This window comes from Hypanus sabinus, chromosome 9 (assembly GCF_030144855.1).
Source record: "Hypanus sabinus isolate sHypSab1 chromosome 9, sHypSab1.hap1, whole genome shotgun sequence".
NCBI classification, from domain to species: domain Eukaryota; kingdom Metazoa; phylum Chordata; class Chondrichthyes; order Myliobatiformes; family Dasyatidae; genus Hypanus; species Hypanus sabinus.
Window position 1 is genome coordinate 2,565,819 of NC_082714.1, and position 22,089 is coordinate 2,587,907.

General features: G+C 43.4%; 1 protein-coding gene across 3 annotated transcripts in view; it reads left to right on the forward strand.

Moving 5' to 3' along the window:
- The window catches only part of tedc1 (tubulin epsilon and delta complex 1), a 58,832-nt gene that overhangs the window by 10,194 nt on the left and 26,549 nt on the right, over positions 1 to 22,089 (forward strand). For 2 of the 3 annotated variants that reach the window (XM_059978851.1, XM_059978848.1), the window contains exons 3-4: positions 13,588 to 13,790; positions 15,323 to 15,490. In XM_059978851.1, the coding sequence (XP_059834834.1) occupies positions 13,588 to 13,790; positions 15,323 to 15,490 (371 nt within the window). The remainder of the gene's footprint in view (positions 1 to 13,587; positions 13,791 to 15,322; positions 15,491 to 22,089) is intronic. The other variant, XM_059978849.1, reaches the window with a different exon arrangement.

Sequence of the window (22,089 nt, forward strand, 5' to 3'; positions counted from 1 at the left end):
CTGGTTTCCCAACTGGTTACTTGTGCAACCAGATCCAAGTTTGGACTTACAAGCCTGATTCACTGGCCCTCCAATTTGGTGTCAAGTCTCGAGACGAAGCCCCACGTTGTTATGAACCCTGTAACTGGGTCACTTACCAGCAAAGATAGAGAGGTCCGTTGAAGTCTGATGGTACTATTTTTAACAGTACTTATTAGTAAAAATACACAAAAATAATATCAATGCAAACATACAGATAATATATGTCGTCAATACTAAATCTAAAAGTGCGGGTATAATAATAATCAATAAGAAATAGCTCTATCGTTGTCTAGGGGATAATGAATTGTCCGATTGAAATATACAGTTCACTGCAGTTCCACAAGCTGCCGTTGTTTGGTTGTCGCTGTGTTGCACTTTGTTGGAGAGAGAGAGAAATAGGAATAGAATGGGAACAGTTACCGCTACGGGTTTTCCAACCTTTATGATTTCGATCCGTCAGGAGTCCCGTTGGTGTGGCCGTTCACTTGTGGCCTCTCCTTTAGCTAAGCCGTTCTTCCGTGGTATGCCCGCCAACCCAGGCAAGGGAGGACGCACACGGGCCCCACCGGCTTTTGCTATAAAACGCTGTCACTGGATTTCCAGCGTTTCTTCTGGTGCGTCTAAAGGGGTTGTTCCCCAGACCCTCTTTTACCCTTACTCACGGGGTCTCAGATGTCAATCAGGTTGGGATGATGCAATCCCTCAACCAGCCCACTCTGGTCATCCCCTGAGGGGCTTCAATGAATAGTACAGTACTCAATACACAATTCCGTCTCCAAGAGACAATGGCCGTTATCAGTGGCTTTGTTTCGCTGAGGCCAGGACACATTCCAAAACCTTGTGGATTTTCTCCCTCATTTCCTGGGTCCCAGACCCGAATTAATAGCGATCTTGCGATTCTCACAAAGGAGGGGGCTACTTTGTACCCTTCGGCCCCTCAGAGTTGTGGCACATTCGTAACAGTACCAATGACACAGGTAAGAAAAGGGAAGAGGTCCGGAAAGAAGACTACAGGGAGTTAGGAAGGAAGTTGAAAAAGCAGGACCTCAAAGGTACTGATCTCGGGATTACTGCCTGTGTCATGCGACAGTGAGAATAGGAATAGAATGTGGAGGATAAATGAGTGGCTGAGGGATTGGAGCGGGGGCAGGGATTCAGATTTCTTGATCATTGGGACCTCTTTTGGGGCGGGTATGACCTGTACAAAAGGACTGGTTGCACTTGAATCCCAGGGGACCGATATCCTGGCGGGCAGGTTTGATAGAGCTGGTGGGGAGGGTTTAAACTAGTTTGGCAGGGGGGTGGGAATCAGAATGTGAGTGCAGGGATTAAGGTAGAAGGACAAGGGCATGATACTAAGAGTTCTGAGTTGATGAGGAAGGACAGGCAGGGGACAGAACATAATTGTAGCTAGTTAAAGAGGTTGAAATGTGTCTATTTCAATGCTAGGAGTATTAGGAACAAGGAGGATGAACTTAGAGCATGGATTAGTACGTGGAACTACGATGTTGTGGCCGTTACGGAAACTTGGTTGGAGGAAGGGCAGGATTGGATGATGCAGGTCCCGGGGTTCAGGTGTTTTAAAAGGAATAGGATGGGAGGTAGAAAAGGGGGGGGGGGGGGAGAGTGGCATTGCTGGTCAGGGATAGTATCATGGCTATAGAAAGGGAGGACGCTGCAGAAGGAATGTCCACAGAGTCAGTCTGGGTGGAAGTCAGAAATAGGAAGGGATCAATCACTATGCCAGGTGTAGTCTATGGGCTCCCAAATAGCCCTCGGGACACCAAGGAGCAGATAAGCAGGCAGATTTTAGAATGGAGCAGTAAATACAGAGTAGTAGATATGGGAGATTTCAACTTCCCTCGTATTGACTGGCACCTCCTGAGTGCAAGGGGTATAGATGGGGCTGAATTTGTCGGGTGAGTTCAAGAGGGATTCCTGACACAGTATGTGGACCGGCTGATAAGAGGAAAGCCTATACTGGATCTAGTTCTGGGTAATGAACCTGGTCAGGTGACAGACCTCTTGGTGGGGGAGCATTTTGGTGAGAGTGACCACAACTCCCTTAGCTTCAGCATAGCTATGGAAAGGGATAAAATCAGATGAAATGGTAAAGTGCTTACTGGGGGAAGGACTAACTTTGACAGGATGAGGCAGGAGCTAGTGAGAGTAAATTGGAAACAGATGTTCAAAGGGGAAAGCACAGAAGTAATGTGGGAGAAGTTTAGGGACCACTTGAGCTGGGTTCAGGATAGGTTTGTCCCACTGAGGCAAGGAAAAAAATGGTAGGAAAAGGGAACCGTGGCTGACGAAACATGTGAGGCAACTCCTCGAGGAAAAAGGAAGCATATGTTAGATAAAAGAAGCAGGAAGTAGGAGGGGCTTATGAGAAATATAGGGTAGCCAGGAAGGAGCTAAAGAAGGGACTTAGGAGAGCTCGAAGGGGGCATGAGAAGGCCTTGGCATGTAGGATTAAGGAGAACCCCAAGGCATTCTATGCGTATGTAAAGAATAGGAGGATGATGAGAATGAAGGTGGGACTGCTAAAGGAGAAAGAGGGCAACATGTGCCTGGAGGTGGAGGAGGTTGGGGAGGTCCTAAATGAATACTTTGCTTCAGTATTCATAAGTGAAAAAGATCTTGATCAGGATGAGGTCGAAGTAGAGCGGGCCTGTGTGCTGGACAGTGTGAAGATTCAGGAAGAAGAAGTGCTGGATCTTCTTAAAAACATTAAGATTGATAAATCCCCAGGGCCAGATATGATACACTCCAGGTTGTGGTGGGAACTGAGAGAAGAGATTACAGGAGCATTGGCCATTATCTTTGAATCCTCCTTGGCTGCAGGGGAAGTGCCGGAGGACTGGTGAATGGCAAATGTAGTTCCCCTGTTTAAAAAAGGTAATAGGGAGAAACCTGGGAACTATAGACCGGTGAGTCTTACGTCAGTGGTATGCAAACTACTGGAAAGGATTCTTAAGGATAGGATCTATGAGCATTTGGAGAAGTACAGTCTACTCAGGGATAGTCAACATAGCTTTGTGGAGGGAAGATCGTGCCTCACGAGCCTGATTGAGTTTTTTGAAGAGGCAACAAAAGAAATTGATGAGGGTAGGGCAGTGGATGTGGTCTACATGGACTTTAGCAAAGCATTTGACAAGGTCCCTCATGAGAGACTCATCTAGAAAGTCATGAGGCATGGGATAAGTGGAACCTTGGCTGTTTGGATAAAAAAATTGACTTAGAAACATAGAAAATAGGTGCAGGAGTAGGCCATTCAGCCCTTCGAGCCTGCACTGCCATTCAGTATGATCATGGCTGATCATCCAACTCAGAACCCTGTACCTGCTTTCTCTCCATACCCCCTGATCCCTTTAGCCACAAGGGCCATATCTAACTTCCTCTTAAATATAGCCAATGAACCGGCCTCAACTGTTTCCTGGGGCAGAGAATTCCACAGATTCACCACTCTCTATGTGAAGAAGTTTTTCCTCATCTCGGTCCTAAAAGGCATCCCCTTTATCCTGAAACTGTGACCCCTCGTTCTAGACTTCCCCAACATTGGAAACAATCTTCCTGCATCTAGCCTGTCCAATCCCTTTAGAATTTTTTACATTTCAATAAGATCCCCCCTCAATCTTCTAAATTCTAGTGAGTATAAGCCTAGTCGATCCCGTCTTTCTTCATATGAAAGTCCTGCCATCCCAGGAACCAATCTGGTGAACCTTCTCTATACTCCCTCTATGGCAAGAATGTCTTTCCTCAGATTAGGGGACCAAAACTGCACACAATACTCCAGGTGCGGTCTCACCAAGGCCTTGTACAACTGCAGTAGAACCTCCCTGCTCCTGTACTCAAATCCTTTTGCTATGAATGCCAACATACCATTTGCTTTTTTCACCGCATGCTGTACCTGCATGCCCACCTTCAATGACTGGTGTACAATGACACCCAGGTCTCGTTGCACCTCCCCTTTTCCTAATCGGCCACCATTCAGATAATAATCTGTTTTCCTGTTCTTGCAACCAAAGTGGATAACCTCACATTTATCCACATTAAATTGCATCTGCCATGAATTTGCCCACTCACCTAACCTATCCAAGTCACCCTGCATCCTCTTCGCATCCTCCTCACAGCCACAGCTAACACTGCCGCCCAGCTTCGTGTCATCTGCAAACTTGGAGATGCTGCATTTAATTCCCTTGTCTAAATCATTAATATATATTGTAAACAACTGGGGTCCCAGCACTGAGCCTTGCGGTACCCCACTAGTCACTGCCTGCCATTCTGAAAAGGTCCCGTTTACTCCCACTCTTTGCTTCCTGCCTGTCAACCAATTCTCTATCCACGTCAATACCATACCCCCAATACCGTGTGCTTTAAGTTTGCACACTAATCTCCTGTGGGATCTTGTCAAAAGCCTTTTGAAAATCTAAATATACCACATCCACTGGCTCTCCCCATCCACTCTACTAGTTACATCGTCAAAAAATTCTATAAGATTCGTCAGACATGATTTTCCTTTCACAAATCCATGCTGACTTAAAGGAAGAAAGCAGAAGGTAGTTGTGGAAGGAAAGTATTCTGCCTGGAGGTTGGTGTCTAGTGGAGTCCTGGGACCCCTGCTATTTGTGATTTTTTTTAAATGACCTGGATGTAGAGGCGGAAGGATGGGTGAGTAAGTTTGCAGATGACATGAAGATTGGAGGAGTTGTGGATGGAGCTGTAGGTAGTCAAAGGTTACAAGAGGATATAGACAGGCTGCAGAGTTGGGCAGAAAAATGGCAGATGGAGTTCAATCCGGATAAGTGTGAGGTGTTGCATTTTGGAAGGACAAACCAGAAGACTGAGTACAGGAATAATGGTCAGTTACTTAAGAGTGTGGATGAACAAAGGGACCTTGGGGTTCAAATCCATACATCCCTCAAAGTCATTCCACAGGTTGATAGGGTAGTTAAGAAGGCCTATGGGATGCTGGGCTTCATTAACAGGGGGATTGAGTTCAAGAGTAGAGAGGTCATGTTGCAACTCTACAAATCTCTGGTGAGACCGCACTTAAGAGTATTGTGTTCAATTCTGGTCACCTCATTATAGGAAGGATGTGGAAGCAATGGAGAGGGTGCAGAGGAGATTTACCAGGATGTTGCCTGGATTTGGAGAACAAGTCACATGAAGCAAGGTTAGCAGAGCTGGGACTTTTCTCTTTGGAGCGTAGAAGAATGAGAGGGGACTTGATAGAGGTATAAAAGATTATGAGAGGTATAGATAGGGTGGATAGTCAGTACCTGTTTCCCAGGGCATCAAGAGCAAACACCAGAGGGCATATGTACAAAATTAAGGGAGGGAAGTTTAGGGGAGACATCAGGGGTAAGTTTTTTACAGAGGGTTGTGAGTGTCTGGAATGACTTGCCTGGGTTGGTGGTGGAGGGAAAAACATTAGGGGTATTTAAGAGCCTCTTGGACAGGCACATGGATGAAAGAAAAATGGAAGGTTATGGGATAGTGTGGGTTTAGTACTTTTTTTAAAGGATTACATGGGTCAGCACAACATGGAGGGCTGAAGGGTCTGTACTGTGCTGTAGAGTTCTATGGTTCTATGGTAACTTCCCCTTTGGATTCACTCCTTTTGGAAGTTTCATGCTTTATTGTTCTACAGCGTTAAGTCACAGTGGAGTTAATTTGGCTTTTTGAAACAGATCTACAGAAAAAGGTTCTTGGTGAGATAGGACATGCCTGTCCGAGTTAGCTCTGATCTACTGGGCAGATGAGATCAACAGTGAGATCCAATGGCCAGGAAGACAATTCTGCCACACTCCACAGAGGGCGAAGGGTATGACGAGGCACAGAAGTTATGCTCATCCACTGCAACCGAGGAAGACCCTAGTTGTGACAACTACTAGTACCACTGGACCCGGACTTCCAAGGTCAAGAGAGTGGAACAGTTTTTCCACTTTAAAAACTCCCACAGGTCTCCAATGACAGTCAACTGACCATATGTGACAAATAAAGCTAATCTTTATCTTTCACTCGCATCTCTAGAGAAGTGTATTTGCTCATTGCCTTTGAAATTGACACTTCTCCCCACAGCTTCCTTTGATCACCTGGCTAAATCTGTCCCTAGACCCATCTCACCAAATGTCTGTTTTCCTATTTCTGACCACAGAAACTATGAGAGAACCTGCTGAGTGAAAAACTGCGGAGGTGGGGCAAAGGGATTGGAGATGGTACTGTATTGCTACAAATTACTTTGCAGGTTCTCTGAAACCCACGTAAAATAAGTGCTAAAACATGAGAAGGTGTGAAGGAGGAGGAAGAATATGTCATACTGCTGTTCAAACATGTTGTGCCATTTGGTAACTTATGGCTGGTCTTGTACTTTGTACACTTTCCTACTTAAAAAATAGGTCATTTTTGACTCGGTGTGTAAAAAAAAAATCACTCTCAACATCACATGTACTTCAAAAAGGTAAGATCCATCATTAAGGACCACCCCATCACTCTGTACATGCCCTTCTCATTACTACCATCAGGGAGGAGGTACAGAATTGTGAAGACACACTCAGTGCTTTAGAAACAGCTTCTTTCCCTCTGCCATCAGATTCCTCAATGGACAATGAACCCATGAATACTTCCTCAGTATTTTAATTTTTTAAATCTCTTTTTGCACTACATTTAATTTTTTAAATATATTTTTATTCCAATTTATAGTTAAAAATAATTTGAATTGTAAGGTACTGCTGCCGCAAATCAGTAAATTTCATGACATGTCAGTGATGTTAAATCTGATTCTGATTCTGATGCCTGCTTAGTGGGAACAGCAACTGTTAGCCCAGAATTAAATTGAACAAAAGTCATTCTTGATTCCTTCTTGGTATGTTACCAGGTGTGTAACACAAAATGGACGTTGTAAGACAAAATGGTGTCAGCCTGGAATGATTTGAGAATGTACAAGAGCACTGATGCACAGCCTTGAGAATAGCCAACAACGTTGAATATGTCTTTCTGCAGAAATGCTGTCTCTGTCTTTGAGATTTGCGACAACTGAGGGTCACAAGAAATAAGGGGATGCATAGTGATACCATGACTGAATGGAAAGATACTAGAGAAGGAATTATGCTAGCTTTTGAAAATTATAAAATGGGGCAACTTCTTTGTGTGAATTAGGATTTTGCCATAGGCTGGGTAATGATCGGCACTAAGGCAGAGAGAGAAGACTGGGAAATAGCAGAGGTATAAAGGCTATGGTCCCGGTGCATGTTGATAGGAGTAGTCAGTTTAAATGGTTCAGTATAGACGTAATGGGCCAAAGGGCCTGTTTCTGTGCTGTACTTTTCTATGACTAAAAGGCTGTTGGACAGCCGAGGTTCCCTTTGGAATAATGTTGATCAACTCAGTGATTGGTTAAGAAATATCATTTTGTTTCCTCCTCTATTTTATGAAGTATTTTATTTCATTTTGTATAATTAATAAAATAGTTTTCTGTAACCTTTAACATCTATATGGTACCTCCTATTTTGTGAATACCCGTCACTGCCGAGTCAAAAAAGAAAAAAGAATGAATGTTAAAGTAATTTTATTGTAGGAAGGCAGTTTCCCATTCCATTATCTGTTCCATTGTCAGAAACAAAATTACGTTGGGTGACCTGATGAGTGGAATGAGTGGCTGGAGTCGGCAGAGTGGATCAAGAGAAAGATTAATATCTTGAAGTCTAAAATTACAAAGGCCGGTTTTTATAACTACTCCTTAGTACTGAAGGTTGAGGAATTCAAAGGTGGCTGAAGGATTTGATAAGATATTTGCACAAAGGTAGTTTCTCCTGGTGAAGGAATCTAAAATAAAGGAACTAATGTTAAAATGGGAGCAGGGGGCTATGGCAGTGAAATTGGTCAGTTTCTTCAGAGTGATGGAAATCTAAACTCTCTCCTGTAAGACTGTTCATATTCAGATGACTGAAATAGAAATTGGTTTACTATTGTCATATGTACTGAGGTTCAGTGAACAACTTGTCTCCCATACTGTTCATACAGATCAATTCATTATAAAGATTAAAGACAAAGTTTCCTCAATTTTTTGTACAGTTGTGCGGAACAATTATTGGCCTGATCAGGAAATTTTTACACAGACTGAAAACCACAAGGCACTTTAATAAAACTTTATATTAAAGAAAAATCCACCTGTGCGGCCACACACCTGTGCAGCTTAAAGGGAACAGTGATCAAATATTAGCTTTATTTGTGAAGTGTACACCGAAACATACAGTGAAATCGCATCATTTGTGTCAACGATCAACACAGAACAAAAATTGTGCTGGAGGCAGCCCCTAAGTGTTGACATAAAACCATAAGATATAGGAGCAGAATTAGGCCATTTGGCCCAACAAGTCTGCTCCGTCATGTCATCATAGCTGATTCTTCTTCTCAGCCCAATCTTCTACCTTCTATCCATATCCCTTCATGCCATGACTAATCAAAAATCTATCAACTACTACCATACATACCCAATGACAGCCTCCACAGCCACATGTACCAACAAATTCCACAGATTCATCACTCTCTTCCTTATCTCCGTTCTAACTGGACACCCCTCTATTCTGAGGCTGAGTCCTCTGCTATTAGACTCCCCACTATAGGGAACATCTTTCCATACCCACTCTATCGATGCCTTTCAACACTCAATGAGAACCCCCTCATTCTTCTGAATTCCAGTGAGTTCAGGCCTAGAGCCATCAAATGCTCCTCATACGATAATCCTTCCAATCCCAAAATTTTCGTGAATGTCATTTGAACCTTTTCCAGTGTCAGCACATCCTTTCTTAGATAATGGGCCCAAAACTGCTCAACAATACTCCGTGAGGCTTCTCTAGTGCCTTATAAAGCCTCAAAGTTACATCCTTGCTTTATAGTCTCATCCTCGAAATGAATGCTAACATTGCATTTGTCTTTCTCACCACTGGCTCAACCTGCAAATTAACCATTAGGTAATTCTACCTTTAACCTTTAGGGAACACTACCAATTCCCTTTGCACCTCAGATTTTTGTATTTTCTTGCCATTCAGAAAGTAGTCTACCCTTTTATTTCTTCTACCAAAGTTCTCAACACTATTCCATCGGCCACTTCTTTGCCCACTCTCCTAATCTGTCTAAGTCCTTCTGTAGCCTTTCTACTTCCTTAAAACTACCTGCCTCTCTCCCTATCTTTGTATCATCTCAACCTGGCCACAAAGCTATCAATTCTGTCATTGTTGTATAACGTAAAAAGGAGCAGTCCCAGCACAGATCCCTGTGGAACACCACTAGTCACCAACAAGCAACCAGGAAAGGCTTCCTTTATTCCCACTCTTTGCCTGTTGCTAATCAGCTAATGCTCTATAAATGCTAGTATCTCTTCTGTAATACCATGTTCTGTAATACTATGTTAAGTATGTTTTAACTTGTTAAGTAGCCTTGTGTGGCACCTTGTCAAAGGCCTTCTGAGAACCTAAATACACAATATCCACTGATTCTTGAAAGATTAATGCCTCCAAATCTCTTCAGCCACCCCTTTCAGAACACTAGGATGTATACCATCTTGTCCAGGTGACTTATCTACCTTCAGACCCTACAGTTTCCCAAGAACCTTCTCTTTAGTTATGGTAACTTCACACACTTAAGGGCCCCAGTACCTGGTGCTTCCACCATACTCCTAGTGTCTTCCACAGTGAAGACTGATGCAAAATACTTATTCAATTCGTCTGCTATTTTGTTGTCCCCCATTACTACATCTCCAGTGTTGTTTTCCAGCAGTCTGATATCCACTCTCACCTCTCTTTTACACTTTATAAAAAAACTTTTGGTATTCTCTTTAATATTATTAGCTAGCTTACTTTCGTTTTCCATCTTTTCCTTCTTAATGATTTTTTAGTTGCCTTCTGTTGGTTTTTATAAACTTCCTAATCCTCTAACTTTCCACTAAATTTTGCTCTATTTGCCTTCTCTGGCTTTTATCTTGGCTTTGACTTCCCTAATCAGCCAGAATTGTGCCATTTTTCCTTTAGAATACTACTTCCTCTTTGAGATGTATATATACTGTGCCTTCCGTATTGCTTCCAGAAATATCCAGCCATTGCTGCTCTGCCATCATCCCTGCCAGTGTTCTTTTCCAGTCAATTCTGGCCAACTCCTCTCTCATGCCTCTGTAATTCCGTTTACTCCACTGTAATACTGATACATCTGACTTTAGCTTCTCCTGAAATTTCAGGGTGAATTTGATCATATTATGATCACTTTCCCCAAAGGGTTCTTTTACCTTAAGCTCTCTAATCAATTCTGGTTCAATGCACAACACCCGATCCAGAATAGCTGATTCCCTAGTGGGCTCAACCATGAGCTGCTCTAAAAAGCCATCTCACAGGTACTCTAGAAATTCCTCCTGTTGGGTTTCAGCATCAACCTTTTTTGTGAAGGGTATAAAGCAGGGATTCCCAAGCTGGGGTCCACGGACCCCTCAGTTAATGCTAGGGTTACATGGCATATAAAAGGTTGGGAACCCCTGTTTTCAGAATCAGGTTTAATATGTCATATGTCGTGAAATTTGTTAAATTAGTAGCAGTATTACAGTGAAATGCATAATAATCTAGAGAAAAATCTCGATTACAGTCAACTGTATTTATATTAAATAGTTAAATTAAGTAAGTAGTGCTTTAAAGGTAGTTTTATGCAGATTTGCAGGGTATAGTTTGGAGTATTACATGTAGTTTAGTTTCCATAGTTAAGGAAGGGTCTCGACCTGAAACATTGACTGTTTATTCCTTTCCATAGATACTGCCTGACCTTGCTGAGTTCCTCCAGCAATTTTTGTGTGTTACTTTGGATTTCCAGTATTTGCAGAATCTCTTGTGTTCAGGAAAATGTATTACATTGGAAGCGGTCTGGAGGAGATTCACTGGGAATGATTAGTGGGCAAAGGGGTTTGTGTGTCAAGAAAGATTTGAATTGGATTTACTTTATTACATCCCTCATATACATGAGGAGTAAAAATCTTTACGTTATGTCTCTGTTCAAATGTGCAATGTGCAATTGTAGTAATTTATAATAAATATTATGTACAACAGGCTAGTCAATATAACATAGAAATTCAGTTGTGTCAGCATAAAGTAAGCAGTCTGATGGCCTGGTGGAAGAAGCTGTCCTGGAGCCTGTTGGTCCTGTCTTTTATGCTGCGGTACCGTTTCCCAGATGGTAGCAGCTAGAACAGTTTGTGTTTGGGGTGACTCAGGTCTCCAATGATCCTTCTGGCCCCTTATACACACCTGTGTTTGTAAAATTCCTGAATAGTAGGAAGTTTACACCCACAGATGTGCTGAGCTGTCTGCACCAGTCTCTGCAGAGCCCTGCAGTTGAGGGAAGTACAGTTCCCATACCAAGCAGTGATGCAGCCAGACAGGATGCTCTCATCCTGCCCCTATAGAAAGTTCTTAGAGTTTGGGGGGCCATACCAAACTTCTTCAACAGTCTGAGGTGAAAGAGGCGGTGTTGTGCCTTTTTCACTATTCAGCTGGTATGTACAGACCATGGTGATGTTTCTGGCGAGGAACTTAAAAGCTGTTCACCCTCTCAACCCTACATACATTGATGTCAATAGGGGTTAGCCTGTCTCCATTTCTCCTGTAGTCCGCAACCAGTCCCTTTCTTTTTGCAACATTAAGAGGGAGATTGTTTTCTTGACACCACTGTGTCAGGGTGATGACTTCCTTTCTGTAGGCTGTCTCATTATTATTTGAGAAAAGGCCAATCGGTGTAGTGTCATCAGCAAATTGGAGCTGTGGGTGGTGACACAGTCATGGGTATACAGAGAGTAAAGGAGGGGGCTTAGTACACAGCCCTGAGGGGCACCTGTGTTGAGGGTCAAAGGGGCAGAGGTGAGGGACCTCTTACCACCTGCCGGCGATCTGACAGGAAGTCCAGGATCCAGCTGCACCTCGAAGGCCGAGGTCTCTGAGCTTCTTGTTCAGCCTGGAGGAAATTGTGGTATTGAATGCTGAACTATAGTTCAAGAACAGCATTCTCACATAAGCATCCCTCTTCTTCAGGTGTGTAAAAACAGTGTGTAGAGCAGTGGCTATTGTGCTGTCTGTTGATTGGTTGTATCATTAGGCAAATTGTAGGGGTCCAGTGTGGGTGACTGTTGTTGTTTTACTGCCTTGATGACTTTGCACAGATCGTAGCTGCAATCTCTTGAGCTCTTGCTGACAGTGTTGGGAACCCCTGAACTAAAGGATATACTTTCAGGAAAGGGGAAAATTTTAAATTAATACAATATGTTGGATGAACTCAGCAGGTGAGGCAGCATCAATGGAAAGGAATAAACTATGGAGATAGGGAGAAACTTCTCTCAGTAAGTCATAAATCTCTGCCCTGGAGAGGTTTGGAGATGGAGTCTTTGAAAGCAGTAATTGGAAAATGCACAAAATGCTGACGGAATTCCGCATGTAAAGTAGCATCAATGGATGGGAATAAACAGTCACTATTTTGGGCCAAGGACTCCACAATGGATGGTCCTAAGCCCAGCAGCGAAAGGAGGAGGGTTGGGCATAGGGCTAGCAACCCAATCCCATAAAAATTCAGAGCTACAGAAACACCAACAAAAGTTCCAAGCACCACTTCCAGGAAGAGGAAGGATGAAAAAGGGCAACTTTTTCTCCTTCTTCTTGGGTCCTCGGCTCCCAGTGGAGCATAGGCCACTGATGACCTCCCGTCTCCATCATCCAAAGTCAATGGTATGGTTGGAGTTCATCAATCTTTCTATAATTCATTATAATCACCATACAGGGGATTGGCCTATATAGCTTCACCAGAGCCCTCTTATCTGTTAGCACTTTTCACGACCGGGACTCAGTGTTGGACTTTGAGAGGTGAAAATGGGCTACACTTGAGGGCAACTTGAAAGACTGACCCTGGATAGTGAGCTGTTATCAGCAGCCTATGCCCCAGTAGGGGTGATAGATTTATTAAGTAAATATTTTGGGCCATGACCTTTCATCAGGACTGGGAAGGAAGGAGGTAGAAACCAGAATAAGGTGGGGAGAGGGAAGAACTTCAAGCTGGCAGGTGATTGATGAGAACAGATGAGGGGGAAGGTAGTTGGGGAAGGAGGGATGAAGTGAGAAGCTGGCAGGTGAGGGAGTAGGTAGTTGGAGAAGGGAATGAAGTGAGAAGATGGCAGGTAATAGGTAAGAGCAGGTGATGTTTAAACAAATGAATGAGGACGAAAGTGCTGTCAAGGTCAACAATGAATCAGCCGTAACCATGCTGACTTGTGAAGCAACTCAGGATTGATTGGATCGATCCAGATTTTTATTATACGCTGGGAAAGATTTGAAGGTCTTAAAGGCCCCTGTTGTTCTTCTGTTACTTGTTAATATTTCAGAGACATCTTCAAATATAGGAAAAGCCTCTAGTTTAGAGCTTCCCGAGTAGATGTGTACCTGAGGCATGACTAATTGAAATGGTGTTGTTAATTAAAGAGATGAAGAAACCTGTTCGGCAAGCTGTATTTCACATGTCGTCTCCCTCTTCCCCAACCCGGCACAGCTCACCATATTAAGTATGTGAAAGCTGCTGTTTCTTACTATGGTTATGGGTTCTTGGACTTCTACCAGCTTCCTGCTGATGGCTCACGAGGCAGCCGAGATCTTCTCCTGGTCTTCTCTTGGCTACTCCAGAAGACCCACCTGTTGGAGGAGCTGCTGGACCGGCAGAGGCTGCATGTGGAGGATCAGGTGTCGCTCTGCATGGTAAGAATACCTTTCAGCCCATATACAATTAATTACACAAAGTTCAAACCTTGAGATTCATGAGACAAAAAGCAAAGAAACACAATCAAATCCACAAAAACAACCACACCACAAAGACCACCAAACATACAATGGGTAGGGGGTTCCTTAATGATGGATGCTGCCTTTTTGGGGTATCGTCTTTTGAAGGAGTCCTCTGGTGAGGAGGCTAGTGCCCGTGATGGAGCTGGCTGAGTTTGCAGCCCTGTGCAGCTTTTCCTGATCGTGTGCAATACCGGGTGTAAGTTGTACAAAAGTGTGCCTCACTGTTCTTCACCAAGATCAGCTAGCTAGCACCATCCCTGTCTAAGTTGGCAGAATCCCAGAGGATGTAATTATCAGCAACTGCATACAAAATGCTGGAGGAACTTAGCAGGCATCTTTGGATATGAATAAACAGCTGATGTTTTGGGTTGACACCCTTCATCAGGACTGGAGAGGGAGGGGGAAGAAACCAGAATAAGAAGGGGAGGGGAGGAGAGGGAGTGCAAGCTGGAAGGTGATAAGTGAAGTCAGATGAGGAGGAAGGTAGGTAGGTAGGGGAGGAAGAATGAAGTGAGAAGCTGGGAGGTGATAGATGGAAGAGGTAAAGGGCTAGAGAAGAAAGAATCTGATGTGAGGAGAGTGGACCATGGGAAAGAGGGAATGAGGAGGGTAACCAGAAGGAGGAGATGGGCAGGTGAGCAGAAGGGGTAAGAGAAGAACCAGAATGGGGAATGGAAAAAGAGAGAAGGTTGGGTGAGAGCAATCAGGTTGGAGGTTACCCAGGTGAAATATGAGGTGTTACTCCTCATTAAGTCCTGTAGTTACCAGACTGAGTTCACTGACCTCAGCCTCAACAAACAACCTGCTTAAATTCATCAAATCGCTGCAATCCTGAAACAACTAACATCAAGAACAACCCAAACTTAACAATAGTAGAGTCCACCATATTCCAAAGATAGAGCTGAGGGAGTTGAAACCACCTATAGCCAAAGATGCCAAATGGAAGATTGTGAACAGGGGTTCCCAATCTTTATTATGTCGTGGAATCTTACCATTAACTGAGGAGTCCGTGGACCCCTGGTTGGGAACCATACAGCACTTCAGCGTGGAAACAAACTTTTCGGCCCATTTATAAAACCATAAGATATAGGAGCAGAATTTGGGCCGTTCAGCCCATCAAGTCACTCCACCATTCCATCATGGCTAATTTAGTATCCTTCTCACCCCCATTCTCCTGCCTTCTCCCCATAACCTTTGACCCCCTGACTAATCAAGATAAGACCATAAGACATAGTCCTGTGCCATTTTGTACCTGCCTTTTTCTTATGAGGAGAATGTAGGTGGACTGATTAGTAAGTTTGTGGACAACACAAAACTTGAAGTTTTTGATAGCAAAAGAGGTTGTGAAAGGGAACTGAGGGATAGAGATTGTATGGAAAGTTGTGTGGGGAGCTTTGGCCAATGGAATTCAATACAACAGCATCCGCGATGATAACTCTTGCTTTCAGTGCAAACAGACTGGTGTGGTAAAGCCCCCTGAGACATCGGACAGTCAAGAAGGCATGCATGCTGTGGGGATGGATGTGCGCTACCTGCAATGTTTACACGGGAAACTGCGATTCCGCTGGAAGAGTCTTCACAGTGCCCTGCAGGAGAGGTGTGCTATCCTCTACAAGGTATTCACACACCACCCTGCCTGTTAGATTATGTGGCAAAACTGATTTAAACACTGCAAGATTCAGATTTACATCTTTACTGAATCAGACTCACTGATATCAAATTTGTTGTTTTGTGGCAGCAGTACATTGCGATACATAAAATATACTACAAATTACAATGAAAAAGAGATAGAGATAAAATTAAATAAGTAGAGCAAAAAGAAAGACAAAATAGGGAGGTTGTTCATGGGTTTATTGTCCATTTAGAGATCTGATGGCGGAGGACAGGAAGTTTTTGCTAAAACATTGATTGTGCATCTTCAGGTTCCTGTACTTCCTCTCCAATAGTGGTAATGAGAAGAGGAATGGGGTCCTTTAATGCCTTTTTGAGGTATCACCAATGGTGGGAAGGCAAGTGCCATAATCTCATATATTTATCACATATAGTGAAATGCATTGTTTACCTTAACATAGAACATAGAAATCTACAGCACCTTCCAGGCCCTTTGGCCCACAATGTTGTACCGACCATGGAACCTACTCTAGAAACTGCCTAGAATTTCCCCAGTGCATAGCCTTCTATTTTTCTAACCTCCATGTACCTATCTAAGGGTCTTTTAAAAGACCCTATTGTATCATCCTCCACCACTGTCGCTGACAGTGCATTCCATGCACCCACCACTCTCTGTGTGAAAACTTACCCCAGACATCCCCTCTGTACCTACTTCCAAGCACCTTAAAACTATGCCCCTACACAACCTGCACAATCTGAGGATGTGCTGAGGGCAGCACGTACATTCCCAGCGTGTTCAGAAGACCACAAGCAACAACATCGGAACAAAACAAAACCCTTTCCCACCCAACTCCTGACACACACAGACAGGCTTCCAATCCCAGGACAAGCCACCTCCGGGCCTTGTGTTCTCTGGCTTAGATTTTAAGCATAAATGCAACAGATTCAAGATTGTTTAACATCATTTCCAGTACACAAGTGTAAAGAACAAAATAGTTGTTACTCTGGCTCTGATGCAGCACAAAAAAAAACACAATAAATATAAACACATGAGATAGCTTATACACATAGATTGATTGTATGTCCATAAAGTTAAGCTAGGCACAGAAAGTCTGTAAGTCTGTGCAGAAGGTGACTCTGATAGGGAATGATGAAGTAGTGGTGGTTGGAGGTGTGGTGGGGTGGGTTAGTGGGTGGAGGTGTTGATCTGTCTTGCTGTTTGGGGAAAATAACTGGTGGTCCTGACATTGATGCTCCTCACTTTCCATAAGCAAAGTGGGTGGGATCCTTCATGATACTACTGGCCCATGTTTTTGATGGCAGGTAGGCTGGTGCAGATAATGCGTTGGGCAGTTTTGACTATCCATTGTAGAGCCTTCCTGTCCGCTGCAGTGCAGTTTCCGTACCATGCAACGATGCAGCTCTCTGCGGTAAATCTATAGAATGATGTGCGTATAGAAGTGCATCGTCCAGTCCTCTTCAGTCTCCTTGGAACATAGAGGCTTTGGGGAGCTTTCCTGATTGTGTATAATGTGTTCTGGGACCATGAGAGGTTGAGGGCTAATACAACCTTCCAATTACTGAAAAATTCTACCAGTTGATTTTGTGACATGAAATACATCTGACGCAGTTTGCAAGGCAGATGTAAATGAAGTGCCGTTGTTCCAAAGACAACCATCACTGTGCTCTCCAGGGACAGTTATATCTTTATTGCTGTCCACAAAACAGAAACCCAATTAAAATGAATTGCCATGTGTGCCTTCCATTTTTCTTTACCACCTACTGCATTGGGCTATCCCCTCTTCTTACCCTCGCCCATGTTGGAATCGGTTTTTTATATTTTTTATTACATATTAGTTAACGCAAGACTAAAATTGTAGATTTTTACTGACATGACTTGTATTTTTAATACATATCCATGTATTTTTCACAGTATGTAGTGGTTTGTCCCCACTTAGTGACAGAAGGTGGTATAGTTATTAACACCATTCCATTTTTTAATTGGCTAAGCATCCCTAAGACCAGAAAATATAGGAGCAGAATTAAGCCATTTGGCCCATCGAGTCTGCTCCATTATTTCATCATGGGTGATCCAATTTTCCTCTCAACCCCAATCTCATACCTTCTCCTCAAGTCAAGTCAAGTCATTTTTATTGTCATTTCGACCACAACTGCTATGCAGTAAAAGTAAAAGTGAGACAATGTTTTTCAGGACCATGGTGTTACATGACACAGTACAAAAACTAGACTGAACTACGTAAAAAACAACACAGAGAGAAGAAAAACAACTACACTAGACTACAGACCTACCCAGGACTGCATAAAGTGCACAAAACAGTACAGGCATTACAATAAATAATAAACAGGACAAAAGGGCAGTAAGGTGTCAGTCCAGACTCTGGATATTGAGGAGTCTGATAGCTTTGGGGAAGAAATTGTTACATAGTCTGGTCATGAGAGCCCAAATGCTTCGGTACCTTTTCCCAGACGGCAGGAGGGAGAAGAGTTTGTATGAGGGGTGCGTGGGGTCCTTCACAATGCTGTTTGCTTTGTGGATGCAGCGTGTAGTGTAAATGTCTGTAATGGCGGGAAGAGAGACCCTGATGATCTTCTCAGCTGACCTCACTATCCGCTGCAGGGTCTTGCGATCTGAGATGGTGCAATTTCCGAACCAGGCAGTGATGCAGCTGCTCAGGATGCTCTCAGTACAACCCCTGTAGAATGTGATGAGGATGGGGGGGTGGGAGATGGACTTTCCTCAGCCTTCGCAGAAAGTAGAGATGCTGCTGGGCTTTCTTTGCTATGGAGCTGGCGTTGAGGGACCAGGTGAGATTCTCCGCCAGGTGAACACCAAGAAATTTGGTGCTCTTAACGATCTCTACTGAGGAGCTGTCGATGTTCAGCAGGGAGTGGTCATTCCATGCCCTCCTGACGTCAACAACCATCTCTTTTGTTTTGTTCACATTCAGAGACAGGTCCGTTAGCTGTTGCACCTCCTCTCTGTAAGCTGACTCTTTGTTCTTGCTGATGAGACCCACCACGGTCGTGTCATCAGCGAACTTGATGATGTGGTTCGAGCTGTGTGTTGCAGCACAGTCGTGGGTCAGCAGAGTGAACAGCAGTGGACTGAGCACACAGCCCTGGGGGGGCCCCTGTGCTCAGTGTGATGGTGTTGGAGATGCTGCTCCCAATCCGGACTGACTGAGGTCTCCCAGTCAGGAAGTCTAGGATCCAGTTGCAGAGGGAGGTGTTCAGGCCCAGTAGGCTCAGCTTTCCAATCAGTTTCTGAGGGATGATTGTGTTGAATGCTGAACTGAAGTCTATGAACAGCATCCTCATATCCCTTCATGCCCTGACCAGTCAAGAATCTATGAACCTCTGCCTTAAATGTACATAAAGACGGCCTCCTCAGCTGCCTGTGGCAAAGAATTCCACAGATTCACCACACTCTGGCTAAAGAAGTTCTGCCTCATTTTGATTCTAAAAGGATACCTATCTATTCTAAGGCTTTGTTCCTTGGTTTTAGACTCTCTCACCATAGGAAACATCCTCTCCACATTCACTCTATTGAGCCCTTTCACCATTCGATACATTTCAATGAGGTAACCCCCTCATTCTTTTGAATGCCAGCGAATACACACCCAGAGCCATTAAACGTTCTTCATGTAACAAGCCATTCAATCCTGGAATCATTTTCGTGAACCTCCTTTGAACCCTCACCCATTTCAGCACATTTTTTCTAAGATAAGGGGCCCATAACTACACAGTACTTCAAGTGAGGGTTCACCAATACTCAAGATTACATCCATGCTTTTATATCCTATTCCCCTTAAAATGGATGCTACTGTTGCATTTACCTTCCTCATCACAGACTCAACCTGCAAATTAACCTTGAGGGAATCCTGCACAAGGACTCCCAAGTCCCTTTGCACAGCAGTTTTTTATGTTTTCTCTCCATTTAGAAAATTGTAAACCCTTTCATTTCTTCTACCAAAGTGCATGACCATACATTCCTGACACTGCATTCCATGTGCCATTTCTTTGCCTGTTCTCCTGATCTGTTGGTCCTTCTGCAGCCTCTCTACTTCCTCAAAAGTACCTGCTCCTCCACCTACCTTCATATCATCTGCAAATTTTGCAACAAAGCCATCAATTCCATCATCCAATCATTAACATATATAGTAAAAAGAATCGTTTTTTTGCGCTGCAGACCCCTGTGGAACACCATTAGTCACCAGCAGCCAGCCAGAAAAGACACCCTTTATTCCCACTCTTTCCCATTGCTTTATCCGTGCTAGAATTCTTCCTGTAATACCATGAGCTTGTAGCTTGTTAAGCAGCCTCATGTGGCACCTTATCAAAGGCCTTCTGAACTGATCAACTGGCACCATCAACTGATTCTCCTTTGTCTATCCTGCTTGTTATTTCTTCGAAAAATTCCAACAGATTTGTCAGGCAAGATTTTCCCTTGAGGAAACCATGCTGACTATGGCCTATTTTATCATGTGCCTCCAGGTACACTGAGACCTCATCCTGAATTATTGACTTCAACATCTTCCCAACCACTGAGGTCAGACTAACTGGCCTATAGTTTCCTTTCTTCTGCCTCTCTCCCTTCTTGAAGAGTGGAGTGACATTTGCAATTTTCTAGTCTTGTGGAATCATTCCAGAATCTAGTGTTTCTTGAAAGATCAATATTAATGCCTCCATAATCTTTTCATCTGCCTCTTTCAGAATCCTAGGCTTTACACCATCTTGTCCAGGTGACCTATCTACCTTCAGACCTTACAGTTCCCCAAGAACCTTCTATCTATTTATGGTAACTTCACACATCTCATGTCCTCTGACACCTGGAACTTCCACCATACTGCCAGTGTCTTCCACAGTGAAGACTGAGGCAAAATACTTACCTTGTTCATCCACCATTTCATTGTTCCCCATTGCTACCTCTCCAGCATTGTTTTTCAGCGGTCTGATATCTACTTTCACCTCTCTTTTACACTTCATGTATCTGAAGAAACTTTTGTTATTCTCTTTAATATTATTGGCTAGCTTACTTTCGTATTCCATTTTTTTCCTTCTTAATAATTTTAGTTGCCTTCTTTTGGTTTTTATAAGCTTCCTAATCCTCTAACTTTCCACTAAATTTTGCTCTATTATCTGCCCTCTCTGGCTTTTATGTTGGCTTTGACTTCCCTAATCAGCCAGAATTGTGTCATCTTTCCTTTAGAATACTTCTTCCTCTTTGAGATGTAAATATCCTGTGCCTTCTGTATTGCTTCCAGAAATATCCAGCCATTGCTGCTCTGCCATCATCCCTGCCAGTGTTCTTTTCCAATCAATTCTGACCAACTCCTCACTCATGCCTCTGTAATTCCCTTTGCTCCACTGTAATACTGATACATCTGACTTCAGCTTTTTCTTAAATTTCAGGATGAATTTGATCATATTATGATCACTTTATCCTAAGAGCTATTTTACTTTAAGCTCTCTAATCAATTCTTGTTACCCACGTGATGTGATTGTGCAACTGTGACTTGTTTATTCTTTTCTAAGGAATGTCTATTATCTGGATTATATAGGTGATAGATTTTTCAAAGGCGCCATCTTTTTATTGAATCTATTGAATCTTATTTGCTTCTCAGCTCTGCACTTAGTTTCAAATGTTCTGTATCTTGGTTTTAACTTAAAAATAAATAATAGTGAAGAATCAATGAATCAAAGTTTCTCGCTCACTCCTGAACTCCTAAAAGAACCCTGGGATCAAAAGTAACTGAGATCTGACACCCACTATACCCATCAATGTTCACCTCATCTTCTCCCCCATTCCTCTCCTCGTAGACTCTTAACTTGGCAAGTTCTCTCGATGCCGATGATGATGGCCCCTATCCCCACCACCCGATTACCTACCTGTTTGGAATCAGGTTGACAGTTGCCCCAGCATCTGCAGTCCTCTATCCCAAACAGTATAGGGATTGCATGGTAACATAGTGTTTAGTGTAACGTTTTACAGGGCCAACAATCTGGGCTCAATTCCCATCGCTGCCTGTAAGGAGTTTGTATGTTCTCCCTGTGCCGCATGGGTTTCCTCTGAGTGCTCCAGTTACTTCCCACATTCTAAAGACATATGGGTTAGGGTTAGTGAGCTGTGGGCATGCTATGCTAGCAACAGAAGCATGGTTTCACTTGTGGGCTGCCCCCAGCACAATCCTCAGACAGTGTTGCTTATTGAGACAAATGACACATTTCACTGTTTGTTTCAATGTACATATGATAAATAAAGCTAATCTTTAAACTTCCTTCTCTTTGGGAGCAGAGGTAGCGCAGCAGGGGAAGAGATGTGTGCTGGTCACTGTGGTATTACATTGTGTGCAAATGGAACTGTAACCCCCTGGGTCGCCTCAGGCTCGCTCAGCTCATTCTCGTCTAGGGGGAGCAGCCTTCGGCCCCGCCAAACTGGGTAATCAGCTGGTGCGGATGCTGTGTGATGTCCCCGCCTCGCACAAAAACAGACAGTACACCATATGCGATTAAATGAGTACAATTTATAAAGGTTACTATAACTAAGTAATTAATAATGATACAGTATATATGAAGAAAAAAA